Here is a 23036-nt window from a genome sequence, read left to right as displayed (position 1 = left end):
AATGCACCATTAAAGCCCATCTAGTGGTGTGCTGAATGAATTACGAGTGACCTCGCTGGTAAGCACGTAATAATAACTGCAGAAGTGCCGGAGAGTCATAAATGTGACAATGTCAACCATTTTGAATCCTCCCTCTTCATGAATCGTTTCCACTCCACCTGGTAATAATAGCTACACCGATATAGACTCTTGTTTTCTCCAAGTTATTACTTATTTTTCTTTCCTTGGTTACTTTCTCTTCCCTCTCGCTGGGCAAAGAGTACGGGTGGTCCTCCATTTCAACAGAAAACGGCAAATGGAATGATCTACAGTCGTCTTTGCTTGTTTTATATTCCTCCTCCACAGACAGCACGTCTTCATATAGAAGACAGGCAGGGAAAACGCATATAGCTGACAAATTTGTCCCTACTGAAATCAAAAATGGTGACGTAACACAGCGTCTTCCATTGGGTGCACCATCACCGATGTTATTAGACTTTGGCAGACTATGTATATATAAAAGCAATACTTGATTTTTGCTAATTAAATGCCAAATTAGTTACACACTGTCCCTTTAAATAATTAAAGATCATTTTTTAAAAACATGTCTTTTTAAAGATGCGTTTAATTTCAGAGAGCACGACCATTAAGCCAGCCTTCGTTTCATTTTTGCTTTTTATTGCCAATTTTTTGCTTTTTATTGCTAATTTTATTGCTTATACTGTTAACCTTATACTTTGCGTATAGCTCCCCCCCCTTTAGTTCTTATGCAAGCCTACCCTTTGGCTTTTAAAGCACTTTATAAATAGACAGTGATGATGATGATGATTAAGAGATCAGAACAAAACAAGATTTTAGCAACATTTTCGTAAAAACTGAAGAATCTTTGGTTTACTCAAGTAAAGATTGTATAGAACTGTGTTTGAAAGAATAAGGGACAAGTGTAGACTATTTCTGTCCAAGTTCAAGCAGCTTTGCAATTTCACTTTATTTTAATGAAAAAAGCTTTAAAAATCCAAAACTGTGTAGTAAAGAATTTCTGTTCAGTGTAGAATATTGACATGTTGTTTTGGTTTTTTAACCAGAGATAAAATCTAGACATGATTTCTTAAACAAACAGAGATTTAATTAGAGAGTTGCTAGCTCACCCAAGGAGAAGCCTTTTTATTTGTTGACTCTGTCATTGCAACTAAACAAATCAAGAACCGCTTCCTTTGTCAAAGGAAAATCTCAAACATGCATGCAGACTGTTGAGCTTTAAATCAGTCATCTTCATATCTGGGCTCATAATAACACATAATAACACTTATTCAGACATATTCAATACGGGCTTGCTAGGCTAGATTCATGAGAAATATCGTGGTCCTCCACCCAAAGTGATACTGTCAAATATTTTACAATGGGAAACACTGAAACTAGTGAATTCAAGCTAAAAACAATCTGTTATTTTGGTACTTTTTTCGTTAATTAATACACAGTATATTTTGGATACATTGTGGTGTTAAATACACTCCTTTTGTCTTACAGACAATGGTGGAAAAGCCTTCTGTACCAGAGTACAAGGTGGCAGCAGTACAGAAGTCACGCTTCATCCTGCTCCACTACAGCGTCTCAAAGGCCCTTTGGGACTGGCTCATCCTGCTGGCCACCTTCTATGTGGCTGTCACCGTACCCTATAATGTCAGCTTCTCTCCCCACGATGACTCCATCCCTGCTTCTCGCTCCACCATCGTCAGTGACATCTTAGTGGAAATGCTGTTCATTATTGGTAAGGGATGGAAAGAGATGTGAAAATTTCAGGATTTGTCTTGAGATTCCAAGACAGAGAAGCTGTTGGGGGTCATCCGAAGAGGGCTGCGGAGAAGATATGTGCTCACAATCTGATAAATCTGTACGACAGTGGGCAAATATTGTCAAAATGTGGGATGCTGATGGACTCCTAGAAGAGTGACAGTTGGTTTTGATTTAAAAGGTGCTTCTACAGAGTATTATTTTAAGGCTGCGGACACCTCTCCTGTGGTAGGTTTGTTTTTCAGTTCGATTGCATAAGTGGAAATGATTTGAAAATCATTCATCGTATTATTCGCATTATTCATAGTTGTATAAAATATATTATAAAATGTATAGAGATATATAAGAAGAATTAAATCCTAGTGATTGTTTATCTTTAACGAGTCTTAGGTCAGAAAAGCTTTCCAACGCTTTTCATTTACTTGAATGGTTTTGTAGTTTTACATCTCAGGGTTTACCGCCAACACCCATGGATTGATTTTGTGCGGCCTCCAACAATTTACGAATGATTGAAAACTTTTGGCCCGCCAGCACAGGTGGTTGATGCAGATGGAGCCTTTTCTTGTTTAATTAGGGCAAAAATTACTGATGACAAGTTACAGTGTAAAATTTTGGGTACCGAACAAACAATTTTTTTGATAATCAGGATTTTTTTTTCTTTTTTAATGAGACATCTATCAAAGCAGACTTTGATGCGCCCACATATGTTTTTTTTTTCATTAATTTATTTAACTTGGCAAAATACAGCAAGCATTTTCAAAGCAAGAGCGACCTAAATTCTGTTCTTATTACTAAGAATAGACTAAATTATTTCTATAAAATGTTTTTCAATACAGGCCGAAAAAATTGCAAACTGGATGACTTTCTTTTTTTTTTTTTTTAAAACGCAAATGTGCAAAACCCTTAAGTTTTGGATCTACTATTATTTACACATCTCTTTCCTTCAAAAAATACAATTGATGCTCACATCATTTTGTGATTTTTTTTTTTTTTTTTTTTTGGAAAGAAAAATGATCATGATGTTTGTCCTCTGACTACTTTCCTCTTTGACAATGTTGGTCCACAGAACAAAAAGTTTGCACACCACTGCTTTAAACTATAACATCCCAGCTCTTACACTTTCTCAGAATGTGCCCAAGCCCCATCCCCACATGCATCTTTTCTTTTAACACGTTAACGGGTTATACTTTTGTTGCCATTTGCAGTAATCTAGCTCCAGATTGATTTCTAATCATTTCTGTTTCCACTGTGTCTTCTGTCACTTTTGCGAATGTTCTAACAATCACATTAATAACATGGCTGCCAGTTATTAATATGAGCTTCCTGAATCTAACTTTGTAATTTCAGACATCATCCTGAACTTTCGCACCACCTATGTGAGCCAGTCGGGTCAGGTGGAGTATGAGGCGCGCTCCATTTACATTCACTACGTCACCACTTGGTTCTTTGTGGACCTGGTGGCTGCCTTGCCCTTTGACTTACTCTATGCCTTCAACATCACAGTGGTGAGTATTATTCCCAGCCTTGCACTTCTCCAGAATGCTGTACTCAATCCACGGCTGTCTTTCTGTTGCAAACTTTGCTTAGCCAAGTGATATAATAAAGTTCGTACGAGCACATGTGAGATGGGTGGAGGAGGGACTGACATTTCCGTCCTCCGTTTAGACCTCCTTAGTCCACCTGCTGAAGACGGTCCGCCTTCTGCGTCTCCTAAGACTTCTTCAGAAGCTCGACCGTTACTCTCAGTACAGCGCCATGGTGCTGACCTTACTCATGTCTGTGTTCGCCCTGCTGGCGCACTGGATGGCCTGCATTTGGTACATGATCGGTCGCAAAGAAATAGAAACCAACGAAACCTGGGATATAGGTAGGTATGAGGAGCAAACGTCTAAATAATCAACTGTGGAGTTTTTTTTGTGTGTGTGTGTGTTTTTATTGAATTAATGCTTTTTTCTCCCTGATAGAAATCCAGCAAATGCCTCAAAACACTCTTTAGCAACATGAGTTGATGTGTGTTTTGTAGCCGCTTTGCTATAAAGAGTTATGCCACCTACTGGGTGTCCAGCTTTTCTTAGTGGTTGCAAAGCAGCATACACTGAGAAATGTCTTTAAACAGATGAAAAGCTTAAAAAAAAAAAAAGTAGAGAGATGTCTTCTCTGTAGGACTTTGTGATTAAAAAAAAGGCTCAATACAAACTTGTAAGCTTTTATGTTATTTTTTTATGCTTCAGCATCATTTTCACAACCGCCTTACTGCAAATAGGGAACTAATAGTAAGTAAAATTTTCTTGAAATGAGTGTATTTGTCCTTGATCTGAGCAAGTAAACAACGATCTGACAATGGAATGAATATTTTTATCCCTAAAATAAGATAATTAGATATCCTACACTTGAAATAAGATTATGGAGATGAGCTGTTCCTATTTTAAGTGCTAACATATTATTCCATTGGCAGATCATTTAAACTTGACTGCTCAAATTAAGGACAAATACACTAATTTCAAGAAAAATGTACTTACTTTTAATTCCCTTTTTGCTGTGCTGTTACCTATCAGACCATCCTGTCCTCCTCCTCCTCCCCCTTATATTATTATTGTTGTTATTTAAAAATGTTAGGTTGTTCCATATCAGCCAGAGATGAGGACTCTATTCTGCGGCTTAGACTCAAGTCGCACTTTGGTTGTAAAACAAACAAAAAAGACACCTCAAATTAGAATTGCACTCTTTGAATTTGAGCCTTGACTTGGACCTCAGGTCTGGGACTGACACACAGGACAAACAAGCATGCACAAGCTAAACCTAAAAGTCATGTTTTTGGACTGTTTATGGAAAGAAACCCGGAGAGAAACCATGCATGCACAGGGAGACCATGCAAGCTCCATGCAGATCCCCAGATCCTCTCTTCCTGCAAGGAAACAGTAGTACAAACTGGGCAGCCCCAACAATAATCATAATAATACATTTTATTTCTAGTGCACTTTTACATCAGTTTATAGTTCTCAAAATGCTACCATTAGATGACTGTTAAAGAACAAAGTATAACTTAGAAAAAAAGAGTCAAATCAGAAATTACTAAATTAAAGGTAGATTGCAAATCTTTTGAAGTACCGGGTTGTTTAGTCCCTTTCTGAAGGACTCCATACAGTCTGTGGTGTCCGGAGATGTTTTGTAGAGCATTCAGCAGGGGAGCTGCAACTTTACAGAAGGCCCGCTAGCTCACAGAATTTAGTTTGGACCTTGGGCTTTGAAGCTGTGGTGAAGTCGTTGAACGGAGAAAACAGACTGAGGAGTGTGCAGTTCTTTAAGGTAACCGGGGGGCATTTCCATGGACACACTGGAAGGAGAAGGAGCCAGATCTTCTATTGGATGTAGGCAGAGACAGGAAGCTGATGGAGGAAACGGAGGACTGCAGTAATTTGGTCATGTTTTGTTTTTGTGTTTTTTTTATTTAGTGTTCTGAATAGACTGAAGCTTTTGGGGATTTTTGTTTTCTTAGCAATACAGTGGACCAGCCTGGGGGAAATGAAGACATGGATACGTTTTTAGTGCCCAGGATGATGAGTGAAGGACAAAGGCTTGCAAAATTCTACAGCAGTGGCAGCTGGTGATAAGAAATTGGGGTTGAGAAGCCATCACTGTTTTTGAGGTGGAAGAAAGAGGTGTTTATGTCGAAAGTGAGGTGGGGGTCAAACTGGACACCAAGTCCTTATCTAATGTAATCAGGGGTGAAACACAGCTGGTAACGGTAGATCCTTTGTGTAAATGGTTAATGTTGTCCCCCCTGAGTTGCCCTGCTGTACACAAATGACTTATTTTCCTGTTGTGTTCGGGTTTTTCTTGATTTTTCTTGACAGTACGTGCCACTAAAAAAGGGCACCTTCCTAGTTCACTTGTTTGTATAAGGCCACTGCAGTAAACCAATTGCAATCAGTTGGCCTCAAATGGCAGCTCTGACAGAGATGCACCCATCAGAATAAAAGTACCCTCTGCTACTTTTATGCATAAACTCAATATTCTGTCCTATTTACTAAATAACTGTGCCTTTGCTAATTTAATTGCATGCCTTTCAACCCTGATACATTTAGAAATCCCACATGAACTGAACCTGTTGTTCTTTGAACATAATTGCATATTTATATCGTAATGGGACATCATATTTAAAATATTATACTTTTTAGTTTTCAAAGTGCCTCATAGCAGTTAGGAGTTGACAGTTTTTAGCTATTTGGTTCAACAGATCCCAAAAAAGATACAAATCTTAAATTTTCATGACTTAATTTAGTTTAAGAAGAGTAATTAGGATGTATAACCGGCATTAGGTAGATGTCATGCATCTAATGTGAGAAAGTTTATTTCATCTGTTAGAAACATATCTATCTATCTATCTCTCTATCTCTCTCTCTCTCTCTCTCTCTCTCTCTCTCTCTCTCTCTCTCTCTCTCTCTCTCTCTATATATATATATATATATATATATATATATATATATATATATATATATATATATATATATATATATATAGCTCTCTACTATGTGTTAAGCTTAAAAAGTTGCATCTAAATGATTTGGGCTTTTTTGCAGCTATATAACCTGGGCCCATTGCAGTCTCTGAGTCAACATGAACTTTTCTGTATGCTGAAATATTCTGGAGACAAATGTGAGGCAATCAATCTTACCGTTAAACCTGGGAACAAACTGGGCCGTGCAAGCATTGAATCAACATTCTATGAAGAAGTTTGGAGTAAAATTCCTCCGCAACAATGAGAGGGAAGGATTAAGTCCCAGAAAAGCATTTATTGTTCATAAAGGTGGATTTAAATGCTGTTGAAGAATTGAGTTTCATGTCTAGGTTTCTCATACGCCTTTGGCTTTCTTTAATAAATGATAACCCTCTACAGTCTAATTTTTTTGCACTTTCGATTTGAATAATTGTAGATTCTGGGTAATACCAGATTATTATCATTATATCTGGATATATATATAAAACGCTAGATAAGAAAAAGGTAATTAGCCCTGTGTGTATTTATACACAACTTGGCTCATTGTAGCTATCCAGTTTTTCAAATGCCAGCCTGCTATTTCTATTCATATCCTCATTTAGGCAAATACCCACACGGAGAAGCTGCTGAAGACGTTTGTTTTTGCTGACCATCCGTTCACGGACATCTCACACTTTTACGATCAACATAAAGAGGGAGAGATTTTTTAAACTGTCTTTCCTTTGCTCCGAAGGATGGCTCCATGAGCTGGGCAAACGTCTGGAGACTCCGTACATCAACAGCACGGTGGGCGGCCCGACGGTCCGCAGCTCCTACATCGCTGCTCTCTACTTCACCCTCAGCAGCCTGACCAGTGTGGGCTTCGGCAACGTCTGTGCCAACACTGACGCTGAGAAGATCTTCTCCATCTGCACCATGCTTATCGGAGGTATGTATGACACCAGGTTGTCAGTCGCTCTCCGGGGGCTCTGGCGTGGCTTTGCATATGCTTTGCGTCGCAGTCCAAGAAGTCAGCAGGAGTTGGACAGAACGGCTTGGCAGGGTTGGGAAACTGAGACGCAATCACCATCTTTCAGAAACAGATTATTTCATCTAAGGTGTCAATAATAAAGGCAACAGTCCAGCATGTTATCATGGGTCAATTTTACTGCATGTAAGAAATGTAAACACAGCAGTAATTTGGTCTTACATCTCTATGGAGGAATGAGAAAATAAACGTTCAAAAGTTTAAACATTTATTTTGACTCCAAAAAACTGATTTTAACTCAAATAATTTTACCTGCAGGACCCTGAATTTATTAAAATTACATTTCTTATTAGAATCCAGAGAAAGCGAATAAAGGGATGGCGCCAGAAAAGCTGGGTAACTGTATGACAAAGTCAGGTGTGGTAGAGAAGTATGCAGGTAGGTTAATAAGGACAGGAAGAAACGTGATGAGGTGTGTTGTAGGAGTGACTGATGGATTTAAGATGAGGGTGGGATTACTAAGGGTTGATTATTTTGTCAGAGCAAATAATCAGCCAATAGATTACTTTTTTCTGTGCTTTCTTGTAACAACAGCAAAATAAACGAACCCACCCTTCCCAACTCATCTGAAATTATAGTAAAACAATGTATGCCATAACCGATGGCCAAAACAAACTACAAGTCTTCTCAAATTATTAACTGCCTTTTCTATTTAATAAATTATTGTATAAAATATGTGACATGAATAATTTTATGGTTAAGCAAAAAAAAAAAAAAAAAAACATACTTAGATCAAGTAAATGTTTATTTGTTTGCTATTAAACCACAATATTGCAAATTTTAAATGCACAAATGCAAAGCAACAAATTTGAAAAAAAAAAAACTTGGAAGATTTTTTATTGGGGCTATAGTACCTGATGGACTCGCTGTGGTTTAGAATGTTAAAAGGGGTTATAATTGAATAATCTCCACTTTTTCCTGTTTATGCAAATAGTAGCACTGCAGCACAGCTAGACACTGCAGGAAGTTGTTTAAAATGACCCTAAGCAGGAATCAAGATTGTTTAGAATTGGTTTATTGACTTTTACTGTCTCACCCACGTTGCAGAATTTTTTTATGAATTGTAAGTATTTTAAATTTTGCTCACAAGCAATTCTTAATTGATCCAACTGAAGATATTGTTAAATACTGCCAATTAATAGCCAAAATAGCAAAGGTTTCTCTAACAATGAGTACTAAAATTCCTAATGTTCATAGAAAGGGACAGTCAGCATAAAAAGCCAGTAAAATGCAAGGTTTTTGTGATGCCAAAAATCCCTTCAAAACTTTCTATCAGACATTTATCCGGTACAATCCAGCTGAAAAAGCTGTATATAATATAAGTAAATATATATAAAAATATAACATCTATATAATAATATAACTATATTGAAGTAAAAGATATAACAATTTAAAGCAGCGAACACCTTGCAGCACAAATTACGCTTTAATTAATAACTTTTATGAGTGTTGATTCACTCCAGCATTCAGTCTTTTCTTGCACATACCTGCCATTAGATACAGTACAGAGAAGCTGATTAATCTAAAAAAATCTCAGCTCTTTTTGACATTTACTCATTTTATTTCTTTAGCTATAGTGATAGTTGCAGAGGTTCATAAAAATCTTGTTGTACAAAAGTATCAGTCATGATAAAACTACAAAAACATGCAAATATTGGCATGAATAATTGTGGAAAATATGGGACAGCAGTGACATTAGTAAAACTGGACATTTCTCTGACTGAAAGTGATCAGGGAGTCTGCTAGGAGCGTGATGATGAAGCAGCTGCAGGAATTAGTACTGGTTGTGCTCTGCGTGGGACAACAGTCGCTGTGTTGTCCATATGTGTGGACAGAGGAGTACGGTTATAAGACAGAAACGTTTTTCTTCCATAAAAAATATCCAGGTCTGGGTGAAATCTTTCATAAACGTGGGAGAGAATGTTTAACTAAACTTAAACATTAAGACCACAATTTCAAAAGATATGTTTATCACAACAACATCTGAGCCCATCACCAGCATCAAGGTCTGGGGTTACTTTTCTTGAAGATTAAAGTTGAAATTGAAATTGTTAATGTTGACAAAATCCTGAGCGGTTCTGAAAACCAGTCACTTATAGTCCAACATCTTTGGTTCCCTGCTAGAAAGTTAGAGGTATGATTTTTGAGTCTGCTGGTGAAGATTCTCAGTTATCCAGGTCATGATTAATCAGAAAGAAGGTTAAAAAATAAAACAACCGGACTACTATTCTGAAGTTGAAGATGTTTCTGGTTAGCTGATTGGCCTATGTTGGTGATAGACAAGCCAAATAAACCAATCAGATCAACGAAGCATATGACGTACTCGCTCGTAACAGAGCGACGACGAAAACACAACCACAAGCCAGGCTACTCTTGCTGCTACAGATAAAGGCTCGTTAGCTCAGCAAAGAAATACTCTGTAATTCCGATAAAACTTGCTCGATAGCCATGCTAACGCTAGTTTCGTCGGCTGAAGCCGCCATGTTCTTTAGACTGAACTGTCGCGCTTCTTGTTGCGTCACACCTCAACCCGCCTCAAAGCCAACGCTGATTGGACGTTCGTTTGGTGAACGGCTCCAAATTTTCTTTAACGGAGAGTAGCCAGACTGATCTGCGAGTGAAACCTTGAAAGCTCGCGAGATCAGGATGATCTCACGAGGCTAGTTTCACATCCCATCCGGGAAGCTTTCTCAGTTCAAAACGTCTGGAGTAGTGAGGAGTTCCAAGCTACCAAGCTCTAACGAGGTCTATAAAGCTGTATGTCTGAATTTGCATAGAACCCCAGCAGGAAAAGTGTTTGTGTTGTACATAAAATAGTAAAAACAACAAAAAAAGAGCAGAAGATAATAGAAACACTCCCAAAAAAATGGAAATTAGAGAGATGGTGACTCTTTCTGGTTTGTTTTTGGCCTTATCTTTTCGTTTTTGTGCCCATTCTTATTTTAGGTTACATCTGTTATTTATAAAGTTTTAGAATTGTATTTTTTGTTGTTAACATGTCAGACAAAGAAAAAGGATGGCTTTAACCTAATAGAGACAGTTTATCTCAGCCTGACCACATTGATCACTGTCTCTTGTGCTCTTTGCCTCCGTCTGGCACAGCTCTGATGCACGCTGTCGTCTTCGGTAATGTGACGGCCATCATCCAGCGCATGTACTCACGCCGTTCTCTCTACCACACGCGCATGAACGACCTGAAGGACTTCATCCGCGTTCACGGTCTGCCCCAGCAGCTTAAGCAGCGGATGCTGGAGTACTTCCAGACAACATGGTCTGTCAACAACGGCATAGATGCCAACGAGGTAGGGGTCTCCTTTGTTTTTTACATGACGCCGTCCTTGAATGACTTCAAGATTAGGATCTGATGTCCTTTTCGTGCCAAATCCCCACCCAACCCTTTCACGTCTTAAACTGATCTACAATATGCCTCTGTGACTCTGCACCTAATTACATGAAATATCCCCAGCTCCTGCACGACTTCCCAGATGAGCTCCGGGCCGACATCGCCATGCATTTGAATAAGGACATCCTTCAGCTGCCAGTTTTCAAGGGGGCCAGCCGCGGCTGCCTGCGCTCCCTCTCCCTCCACATTAAGACTTCTTTCTGTGTACCTGGGGAGTACCTGATCCGTCAGGGTGATGCTTTGCATGCCAACTACTTTGTCTGCTCTGGTTCCCTGGAGGTGCTGAAGGACAGCATGGTGCTGGCTATATTAGGTCGGTTACATGCCGGACCTATGAAGAAACATGTCTGACGTGTTTATAAGCTAAATATGAGAGCAGGAAAGTGATTGTCAACGTTTGGGATTTCAGGAAAGGGGGACTTAATCGGGTCCGATCTGCCTGGAACCGAGCAGGTGATAAAGACAAATGCGGATGTGAAGGCGCTCACCTACTGCGATCTCCAGTACATTAGTGTGCGCGGTCTGAGAGAGGTGCTGGAACTGTACCCTGAGTATGCCAGCGTCTTCTCCACCGACATCCACAACAACCTCACCTACAACCTACGTGAAGGGAGCCAGGACGAGGTACTGATACACACTCACAGGGCGGTCGTTTTGTGTTTAATCAAGATTGTTCCTAAATGCTAAACACAGTATCTGAATCCAACATTAGCATTTGCTTATACCTCACCTCTTCAACCTAGCAATCACACTGCAAAAGAGAATTAAAAGTTGGCACAAGTTTCTTGAAATTAATGTATTTTTCCTTGATTTGAGCAGGCAAGTTTAAATGAGCTACCAATGGAATAAGATTTTTGCCCTTAAAATATGAACAACTCATCTCCGTCAACTTACTTCAAGTGCAGTTTATCTAATTATCTTAATTTAGGGGTCAAAATACTCATTCCATTGGCAGATAATCCTTTTTACCTGTTCAAATTAAGGGCATACACTGCAAAAAGAGAACTAAAAATAAGTGCAATTGTATTTGCCCTTGATTTGATCAGGTAAATAAGATTATTTTTTTAATATTTTTATCCCTAAAATAAGATAATTAGATATATTGCACTTGAAATATGATGATGGAGATGAATTGTTCCAATTTAAGTGCGAAAATCTTATTCCATTGGCAAATACTCCTATTTACCTGCTCAAATCAAGGAAAAATACATTCATTTCAAGAAAAAAAATCTTGTTTTTAGGTCTATTTTTGCAGTGTATAGACTCATTTCAAGGGAATTTTACTTACTTTTAGTACCCTTTTTACAGTGCATTCTCCAAATCTCACCAACTAACATGCATGTAAGGTTAACATGTGATAATATACGAGTGTCCTTCATAAGCTTTGCTGTTCTCTTTTCAGGAGATTCAATGTGTTGCTGTATTCGCTATTCTGCTGTCTTAATCACACAATAGTTATTGAATGAATGGGAAAAAAGATTGTGAGGGTTAAATGCTAACACTGTTATCCTTATAGCTTCTGGCTTTGGGTAATGTATGCTGAACAGGAGGCTTTGTTCTATCACAGAGCTCAATGCTGTATTTTTTTCATGTTTAATGTGTCCCATAGGAGTTTCTGCAGGACAACTATGTTTATAGAAATATTTCTAACTCATGTCTCCCGTTCACGTGGAGCAGTTCATTGAAAGCGGAAGGTTAATGTTGACTTGTTCTTCTGTTTTGAATGTCTTGTTGATAATTTGGCTTGTAATGTATGTCAGTGTTCCAAGTAATCCTGTGAGACCAAAACTTACAGAAAATGTTGTTCTCCTCCTTTATAAAGGTTGCGCTGTACTTTGAATATTTAAAAAATCTGTTTTAATATATTTTTTTATTTGTTTATGTTGGTAAGGACAGATACAATGAACATGGCTCATTATATAATAAAATTATCTGGTGCCTGTATCGTAGTGCCTATAGCTATGGCTAATCCACAACACATGTCCCCTGCAGGGCTTTTAACAGTTAAAGTAACTAAAAAATTAAAACTGTTACAATAAATGCATTCAAACATTTCCAGAAATCAGTAAGCACTAGTAAAATTATTGTTTTGGCATGTTCAGTGTAGCATTCCCATAAAGCTAGGCATAGGAGCACATTGCAGAGCAGGTCACATGGCACGGGCGCGAGTTGCTGCAGCCAATACAGTCTCTCTTTCCTTGTGATGGTGGATTGTTGTGGATGAAAAACACCATGATTGTTAGAGAAAATTCAAATTCAAAAATTCAAACAAACACTTAACCATGATCTATAACTCACTTTTGCAAGCTACTTGAAAACAGGCTAATTTTCAAACAAAATTGACCATGCATATCATGACTGCATATCATAAAAAAAGTAACTCCAGCAGGTGTTGAGTGTTGATTTTAGTCACCAGGGTTAGCAGGGATCAGAACCTGACACCTCTAAATCATGCCTGTTTTTAATACCCGTTAACATTTTTTTTAAATGAGTCTCAGATCACATTTTCTCATGTTGCACATGTATTCACTCTGTTAAAAAATGGATGAGTTTGTGGTTCTTATTTGAAGGCCATCCATCTTGCAGAGGGATGATTTATTTTAGATGTATTGCCATATCTGGGGTATGATCATGCTTCCACGCTCTGCAGCAAGGTTCCCCACACTTCCCTTCCTTAAACCTACTAAAAAACTGGCAGACAAACTTGATCCCAGCTATTGTCAGACGCATAAACATTGCAAATACACCCAATTTTGCTCCCCGAGGTGCCTTTGTCACTTTACATGACTCCTGTTCTGCCACAGCAACCACAGAGCAATTATCACGAGTGGGTGCCACTGTCAGGCAGGCATAGCATTTCCCTAAAGCCCAGCAGGATGGCACAAAACCCAGACAGCATGCTGCTCTGTTATGTCTAATATACCAACAGTTTTTTTTAAAAAACGTCTTACTTATGAGTACAAGAACCTATATAATGTGAACCTGTAATAATTTGTATAAAACCTGACGTCTTCCACACTTAAACCACAGTGCCTTGGCAACAAAGAGCTTTATTTCATCCTAAACAGCAAACTCTGCAATGAACCAGAGGACCCGAAAGTTCAACCAGACATAGAGTACAGTAAGTGGGATTTAGTGTAAATCGGAAACTGGTGGGAGTCAGGAAACTGTAAAAATAGAGGGCAGGTTAGAGGCTTTTTGAGTCTGAAAAGTACTCAAAACGAAAGCCACCAACCTTTTCAGAATCGCTACGAGGGGTTCAATCCCGATGGAAAGCTCCCCCAGGAATTTGTGGGCTGTGGGAATCCAAAAGGACATGACCCATGTCGGTCTCAGAATAGTTCCTCTTTAGCCTGCAGGCTGTGGAATCACTCGTGCTTCTCCAGAGACAAACCAGCTAACTGCAGGCGAGGATGATGACGTCACAGTAGGTGGCATGGAAATGGATTATTGGGCAGGCTTGATTCGTTACACAGACGCTAGAAAATCTAGAGTCAGGAGGGTGAAAAAAGAGACAGGCAAGGATCATACATGAAGAGGAAGAGATCAGATTACTTACCCAATGGCTTGGCAAAAACTCAGAGGTGGGACACAGACACAAAGTAGATGTCCAGAGATCAGAAGCTTGTCAGAAGTCGGGGAAGGCAAGGGTCCAGGGCACAAAACCGTGGTCGTAACAAGGAGATCCATTGAGGTTAAGGAGAAACTGGTGGACACCTACTGGCTGGAGCCTTTGATAATCTGGGAGAGACTTGAAGACTTGAGACTGCTTGAATAAAGCAGATCAGAGGTGAGTGAAATTGCGCTGATTGTAGCAGAGGAGGTGGGAAATTAAACCAAGACAAAATCTGTTGATGTATACAACGGCTGACCACTCTATATGAATGTAAATGTTAAATAATTGTCCCACAATCCCACATGGCCACAATATTCATTGCATAAATACAATTTTTGTTATTTTTCTAGCACCAATTTGCAACAAATTTCATCTGATATCCCTTTTCAAGACTCCTTCTAGTCTTTAATTTTTGCCCTAATGTTTAAATAAAAACTACCCAACTGACCCCAAGTGCACTACAAAATGTATTCGAGGGCTAAAAAAGTGGATTTTGCATGATATGCCCCCTTTAACTGGTTTTGTAAAGCAGTCACAAGGTTATGGGCTCGGCTACAACACCGCTGTCAATTGTGGTTATAGCAACAAAAATGCAAGAATAAAGTTTCAATATATTTTCTAGTACCCAATCTTCAAAAGTATTGACTTGTTGCTGCTAAAATGCCATTTTCATATGGACATCAGGCTGAAACAATAATAAACAAAAGTTTATGTAACACCATTTCCATGCAGACAGACCGTTATGCAATAATGGGCTGATATGAGATTTTTCACAGCTTGATAACATTGAGTAAAAACACAATGGATTCAAAGATCAAGGCATTCAGATCACTATTGGGGGACTTAGAATAGGGTTACCTCAGTAAAAGTGATGTTTGACGCTATTTTTAGATCCCATGATGTAACCGTCTGCGTTATTTTTCTCCATAACAATAAATATATTTGTCATTCCATGCAGGAAGGAGAAAGTCTAGTAGTATCCTTTAAGCCAGCGGATTGGCAGAGCGCAGCAAAAACCCGAGAAGTGGCAGAACTGTGTTAATTGGTTATTGTAGCACTTTCTATGGTGTCTCGTTAATTAAGAGGACTTTGACCCACGATTTCACAACCATAACATTTACAAATCTTGGTGCAGCTTGTTACCAGTAACTGGTCCATGCCTGTTTTACTGCATTTACAGCTGAGATAGACTGAGATGGAGAACAAGACAAAAAAACAAAGTTCAGCAGCTATTTTGTATAGCATTTTCTTAAACTGGGGGTTTGGGTGAACAAATTAATGAAGAGCTGTCTGCGGTGTGGCTGAAAAAAAGCGAGAACTCTCCTCAACACTTTCTAAAAACTCATCCTTGTTAGCTGTTAGTTCGTCAGGCATTCCTCTTGATCCCCTGTGGTTGTCCCCGTAGTTTGAAAGTTTTGTTGCTCATTAATTTAATCTTTGTTTTTTTTCCTGGTTTTGTTTTGATTCGTATAGTTTTGAACAGGATGGACAAGACATCTGTGATGGATTTGCTAATTAGAGGATGTCTTTTCGTCAGTCGGGCTGAGGGACACAGATTTGAACGTATTAATGAGGGGTTCAAAAGCCGGATCGTGCTTAATAGTTTGATGCCCTAATGTCACTTTAAACTGGCTGATTGCCATTTCTCTGCATGCAATATTTAAAAAGAGGTTTATTTTCTTCATTTGTGTACAAATGAAACATTTTTTACTTGCTGTTTCCAGTATTAATTTTGATTCAACAAGGTTTCTCCGGATGGTTTATCAGCAACAGTCTTCACTCACGCCATCTGCTAAGGGTTTATAAAGAGCACAGAACCGGAGCTCGTTATGAACCGACCGACTGCTACATCCCTACACACCCCTCCCTTTCCCTTAGATCCCTTAGATTTTTCTGTGGCAGCTCCCAAGCTATGGAATCACCTTCCCTTGGGCGTTAGACAGGCCTCTTCACTTTCTGATTTTAAATCCCTTCTTAAAATCCATTGCTTTTGACTTTTGATACAATCTGAGATGTTGACTTTGTTTTACTTTCTTTAATTATATTACTACTTTCATATACCATTTACTTATAGCTTTATGATTGATTAGCTTGTATATTCTGATTGTTGTATAGTCCTGTGGTCCTGTGGGCATTTAAAGTGCTTTATAAATAAAATTGGTATGGTATGGTATGGTATGGTATGGTATGGTATGGTATGGTATGGTATGGTATAGTATGGTATGGTATGGTATAGTATGGTATGGTATAGTATGGTATGGTATAGTATGGTATAGTATGGTATGGTATGGTATAGTATGGTATGGTATGGTATAGTATGGTATGGTATAGTATGGTATAGTATGGTATGGTATAGTATGGTATGGTATAGTATGGTATGGTATGGTGTAGTATGGTATGGTATGGTATGGTATAGTATGGTATAGTATGGTATGGTATAGTATGGTATGGTATAGTATGGTATAGTATGGTATGGTATAGTATGGTATGGTATGGTATAGTATGGTATGGTATGGTATGGTGTAGTATGGTATGGTATGGTATGGTATAGTATGGTATGGTATGGTATAGTATGGTATGGTATGGTATGGTATGGTATGGTATAGTATGGTATGGTATGGTATAGTATGGTATAGTATGGTATAGTATGGTATGGTATGGTATAGTATGGTATGGTATAGTATGGTATGGTATAGTATGGTATAGTATGGTATGGTATGGTATAGTATGGTATGGTATGGTATAGTATGGTATGGTATAGTATGGTATAGTATGGTATGGTATGGTATAGTATGGTATGGTATAGTATGGTATGGTATGGTGTAGTATGGTATAGTATGGTATGGTATGGTATGGTATAGTATGGTATGGTATAGTATGGTATGGTATAGTATGGTATAGTATGGTATGGTATAGTATGGTATGGTATGGTATAGTATGGTATGGTATGGTATGGTGTAGTATGGTATGGTATGGTATGGTATAGTATGGTATGGTATGGTATGGTATGGTGTAGTATGAACCAACAGAACAAAGGATGATCAAATTTAGAGCTCCCAGGCCTCAATAACTAACCACACACACATAAAGCTGCACGGTTATCTACACATCAACAGTGATTCTCAAGACTTGTATTGACTGAATGATTACACAGCAATCCTGAAATTGTGATGACAAAAAAGAGACAGGTGTGTGTAAACATGAAAACTTCATTTTGGACGTATTTTCCCTGAGTCAGACAAACAGGTAAAAAAAAAAAACCTAAGTGTTGAAGAAAGTCACATGCAAGCTACCTGAACAACATTAAAAAAATGTAATAAAGCTGCTGTATGTGCAACAGTGAGGTATTGAACCTCTTGGAAGACATAAGTTAACGCTATTTGTTTAAATATGATCTTCATGGATACCGACAGCCTAATGACGGGGTTCTAATGGTCTGAGCCCTCCTGTGGAGAAGCGCCTCCCTGCTGTGCAGAGCTCTGTTCTACAAACGAACAAACGAATGCAGGAAAATATTAATCAGCGGACAGCTCAGTCAGCCACTAAATAGTAAAGCAGCAAAACAGACCTGCGCACCGTTCCTCCTCTATTTAGCTGTAAAAGCAGTGGATTCTAATGTTGAAGATGATAACACAGGTCATGGTGGAGCCAGACTGAAGCCGACTACTGGAGCAGAAAAAAGTGGGAACCTGTTGCTATCTATGCTTCTGTTCTAGTCGATCCCTTAAGAAAATATTCAACAAAATTACCAATAACACAGAAGTTGCTGAATACTTTTACATGAACCGGATCCTTGTTAACACTGTAAAAATAATAATAATAATTGTATGTGCCAGATCCGTGTTTGTTTTGAAACATAATTTATTTTAGTATAGAATGATCCTTTATTTGTCCCCTGGTTGTAACATTTAACTGCATCAGCAGCAAATTGACAGGCATTTGGAAGCGTACAGTTGCACACTAAAGATAATCAATTAAATTAAAATAACTTATTTGCACAACTGAATCAAATGTACATGTTTTCATACAGTTTATTGACATTTATACCAAAGTGTTATCTTCTCTACTCTTTTTGCCGAACAGGAAAGTGACACCATTTTTTTTTCTAAACGAGGGCTTTTTTTTTCCTAATTAAAGAAGTTAATAATACAAGAATTGATCATATTTTTTCCTCTTCACTAAAAGAAAGTTGTGCCTTCAAAAATGTTGCCATGGTCACAAGTAATTTTCTTCAAACAGGCTTAAATCAGAAGCAACAACAGACATATTTCTCTTAGTTTCAGTATTGAGGTTAAAATCTTAGTATTGTGACAACCATGTAACATAGCATACACACATTAGGAGCCGCTTTGTAAAAACATGTGCTAATATGAAACACTTACCACGTCCAAAATAAGATTGTTCCATAATGGGTAATAACATTCCCACAATAAAGTTCATGCAAACCTACTTTACCATATATGGGACTCCTGTGGCTTCAGTGTTTTTATTAATTGCTAATAGCATTCATGTCAAGTCATTTCACGCCAATATCCCATGATGGCTATATCACTCCATGATGCCGCAGGGTAAAATTTCCTTATATGTCCTCATCTTAACAGCCTTAGAGATCCTTTTCATGGCCCACCACCATCTAAACTGATGCAAACTTTAATTTCCTTTTCATCACTGATTTTTAAACCCAGTGGTTTTATTTTTGGATTAACTTTAATGCTTCCTTGCATCAAAGAGCCTGTCTGGCGGTAACTGCTGTGGCGTGTGTGTCTGTCAGTTCTGGCTGAAAATCTTCACACAGTAGTGAAGGCTGCACCATTGCAAAATAATTACCCTCCCCACTGCTTAATAGCCTAAACTAATTCCGCCACGCACCAGGGGAAAAAACTAAATTTGACAAAAACCTCTAAGCAATTAGGATTGGAGAAATTATTTGTTGAACTTGAATAGCTTCTTGAAATGACAAAAGTGTAGCAATTCACCCACCCTGAAAGGATACACAAACTAACCCTAGACTAATGCTGAGAAAATTGCAGTTCGACAGCTCATCCACTGTGGTCATTTCTCGTTGTTGGAGTTATGCAACGTAGATAGTTGGTAATTTTCCTCTGCTAGCCTCATTTGTTTTATGAGTTGTGCATTAAATTGATGCAAATTAGTATTAGAAAAATATATAATTGCAAACACGACCATCTGGGTGGCAGTTAATACACTCACTCCAATCAGCTGATATTTCCACTGTGACTCATTGGCTCTAAAAACTCTGGTCTTCATTGATTTTAATAATAATCTTAAGAACTCCTGCCTTTGGGGGGGGGGGGGGGTCCATTGTGCAATTCAACTTAAGTGGCACTTCATGAGCATTAGGAAATTTCAGCTTCTTGCAAGGAACAAAAAATAAAGACAGAAATAAGTCAAATTTCTTAAGTAGGAGATAACTAAGTAAATAAATAAATAAAGCAGGGAAGAAGAATTATTATTATAGTTGTTTAAAACCTTTTTATAAAAATGTACAAATGATCATTTGCTGTAAGCAGCCAGTCAAAAGGCAAGTGCAAAGGAGTTCAGATCTGATGTTTGAGCAGAATGGTTTGAAATTGATGGGAGAATAAAACAAATCTGATTGGAAAGATTGAATGTTACAAATAACAAATGTCATGCAAAGTCGAACCTTAAAGAACTAAATGACAAATGTTTCATTCCACAGGTCCTATAAAAACTGCTCGGTGTATGTGAATTTTTTCTATTGTTGGCTCAGTGGCATTTTTAAGAACCTCAGCATATATTTAAATTTAAGTTTTCAAATACACTGAAAGAGACATTTTTCCCAACTTGATTTCTTTTGTCTTTTCTTTTTGTCACTGCAGGGCTTCAGACGATTTTGCAAGTCGCCCAGACTTCCCCACGTAAGTTCTGTGCATGTTTAATGCACCTCCCGTTTCAAAAAAGTGTCATTATTCCTTTCTCTGACAGGCTCTCCTGGACCTGTCAGGTGGGTGTTACAGATATACTAGACTGTGTGCATGGTTAATAGTATAAAAAGTTATATTTTTGAGGATTAATCTTAATACTGAGCAACTACAGTGCTCTCAGTCAAGGCAAAAAAATTCTTATAAACCTCAAGCTATAACTTGTCAGAAAGAAAATATGAGGTTTGGACTTTCTTATGAGAATGCAGACACCATGTCCCTGACATCTCAAACTAAAAGAACAACTTCAGAATGAATTAGAGCAGAGACTGTGAGCCAGACCTTCTCGTCCAGCATCAGTGTCTGATCTCACAAAGGTGTTTCTGGATAAATGGTAAAATTAAAAAAATAATAATCTTAAAATATTTTGCCTTCCTACCCAGTTCTGTTATATTAAAGCACTTCAGGACATTAGGCTACAGGCAGCTTAGCATTGGATTGTTCCTACATTGTTTTGACCGTTAGCTTGCACTTTTGTTTTCCAACACGTTTCTGGTCTTCCTGTTGACTATTTGCAGCAAAATCTTTGATTCTGTTATCTCGGCACAGTATCTCAGCTATTTTAAATGTTCTGAATCGCTCTGAAAGACTTATTACAATGTTTTACACTCAGTTATATCTTTTTTTTGGTCCATTTTTTTTTTCACAATAGAAGCTGCCTAAAAATGTGCACACATTGAAAAAGGCGTTTATCTCCTAACACCACACTCACCCTCATTACAGAAATGCACATCGCCCGATAGGGTTAAATCCAGTAAGCGTTCAGATTTATAAACCCTGGAGTTGGACAATGTGCATAAAATGATTTGATTATAATACCTAAAAAGGTACACACATTGCAAATAAAGAGAGAAATAAAGAAATATCCCCTGTTTTTTAGCAACCTGTGGCCTTTTTTTGAGGCAACCCCTCCTGTTTTTCTGGGACATGCAGTACTTCTGGTGGATTCTGTGGGAGGGCCTGTGCGAGGTCTTCCCCTACAGGTTGAAACTCGTTTAAAGCAGACAGAGCAGTTCAGTCCCAGGAGTTAGCTCCCAAACTGGGTCAATAACTCTGAAATCTTCTGAGCTACTTTTTCTATCTTATACTGTACACCAACCCATCTTTTCCTGCTATTTTTAAATCTAAGGTCACATTTCTCTCTTTATTGGTCGTAGGGAATTACTTGCAGATTACAGGCGGCTTCTGGAGTGACTGGGGTAATTAATCTTTAGTAGGATTAAAACTGGAATTTTGTTTAAATGTGTTTTGAATCATTGATATCAACAGACAGATCAATATTTGCTTGACTTTGTGTTAAAATTCTGGGGAGTTTTCTGCTTTTTCTAACATGCAGTACATTTTGTGGATTCAGATTGTAATGGTGCATATTTTAAAAAGCAAATCATGGTTGTTTTTTTGTCTAGTGCACACCAGGGGATACTTGGTTTTATTTTAAACTGGGTTCTGTTGTGACTCATCAGGAGCCAGTGTCTTTACTGCAGTAGATAGCAGTCTAAATTAACTTTGCTTGGATTAAAAAAAAAAACTATTTCACCAGCACAAAGACAGGTAGTTGTTCACAAAGTCCATAGTTATGCACAGAAGATTGCATTTGGTTCTTATGTTGCTGATTAGGCTTCATAAGAAGTGCATATTACCAAACATATGTGCAATCTTGCAGTATGTCCCTCTCAAACAAACATATAGCAGTGTTAAAATATTATTTTTCTTTTATATCCTACTTTTGCTTCAGGTTGTGTTACTGACAAATCATGCATGCCAGTTTCCATTTCATGACAGGTTTCACATCAATAGTAGTGACAAGCAACATGGTTTTCAGTCTAACCTTTTGCTATTTTTCATTTTCACTCAAAAGTCGGAATCTCTGGGGTCACCAAATAACCCCATAGTTGGGAGCCAAACTTGAAAAGTTAACAGTTTGTCAGCTACATCACCCTAATGACACCCCTGGTGAAATAAGAGCAGAGATATTTTTTATCGTCTGAAGCATAATATGACACTGAAAGAGTTTCTGCAGATCATTTAAAATGAGCTTTGCAGGCTTTTTCCCCACCTTATCTATCCTCTTCACTGAGCAGTGACAACATAAACTTGGTTCCTTATACACTTCCACTTGTTTAAGCTTTTTAATTGTTCCCAAAGTAGAGATAAAATATTAGACAAGCTACTTTCTCAATTATTGGTGATTTATAAAGATCTCACCCTGCTGCCATTTTAAATGGCATGCTTTATTTTTCTTTCATATTAGGAGACCAGCTAAAAATATGGGGCTCTGCATCACATCAGGGAAACAGGAAATCACCAAATAAACATTCCCAGATGCTCTGACTAACTAAAAAAAAGTGAAATCAAAGAATTAATGGTACTTCTATTTAATTTTATATTTTGTATGAACTGTTAGATCGTAATGACTTTGGGACTGGAATTGGCCCTAATTGAGAAAGCTGGATTAAGGTTTTGGAATTGGCCGGTTAATGTGTGAACTGAAACACAACATGGATGCTGTGGGATGACCTTAAATAAGGCCATTGGTGCCCAAAATTGCCAATGTTATTGAATTAAAACAATTCTGCCATGAAAAGTGGACCAAATTTCCTCCACAGGAAGATAAAAGTATTATTGCCATTTATTGCAAGCATTTTATGGTATTTGTTGCTCCTTAGACCTTATACCAGACGCGTCAAACTCAAGGTCCGCGGGCCGAATCTGGCCCGTCAAGGCAATTTATAAGAGCCAAAAAAGGCATATTTCATAAA

The 23036-nt window shown here is 38.1% G+C and overlaps 1 protein-coding gene across 2 annotated transcripts in view; it reads left to right on the top strand.

Annotated features, from left to right (window-relative positions):
* The window catches only part of kcnh4b (potassium voltage-gated channel, subfamily H (eag-related), member 4b), a 67260-nt gene that overhangs the window by 35586 nt on the left and 8638 nt on the right, over window positions 1–23036 (top strand). For both annotated transcript variants that reach the window (XM_012882385.3, XM_021308515.2), the window contains 8 exons: window positions 1507–1747; window positions 3118–3275; window positions 3436–3637; window positions 7002–7196; window positions 10398–10597; window positions 10762–11011; window positions 11108–11322; window positions 20176–20214. In XM_012882385.3, the coding sequence (XP_012737839.2) occupies window positions 1507–1747; window positions 3118–3275; window positions 3436–3637; window positions 7002–7196; window positions 10398–10597; window positions 10762–11011; window positions 11108–11322; window positions 20176–20214 (1500 nt within the window). The remainder of the gene's footprint in view (window positions 1–1506; window positions 1748–3117; window positions 3276–3435; window positions 3638–7001; window positions 7197–10397; window positions 10598–10761; window positions 11012–11107; window positions 11323–20175; window positions 20215–23036) is intronic.

The sequence above is a fragment of the Fundulus heteroclitus genome, chromosome 10 (assembly GCF_011125445.2).
Source record: "Fundulus heteroclitus isolate FHET01 chromosome 10, MU-UCD_Fhet_4.1, whole genome shotgun sequence".
Taxonomy (NCBI): domain Eukaryota; kingdom Metazoa; phylum Chordata; class Actinopteri; order Cyprinodontiformes; family Fundulidae; genus Fundulus; species Fundulus heteroclitus.
This window is presented reverse-complemented; position numbering and strand designations above follow the sequence as displayed.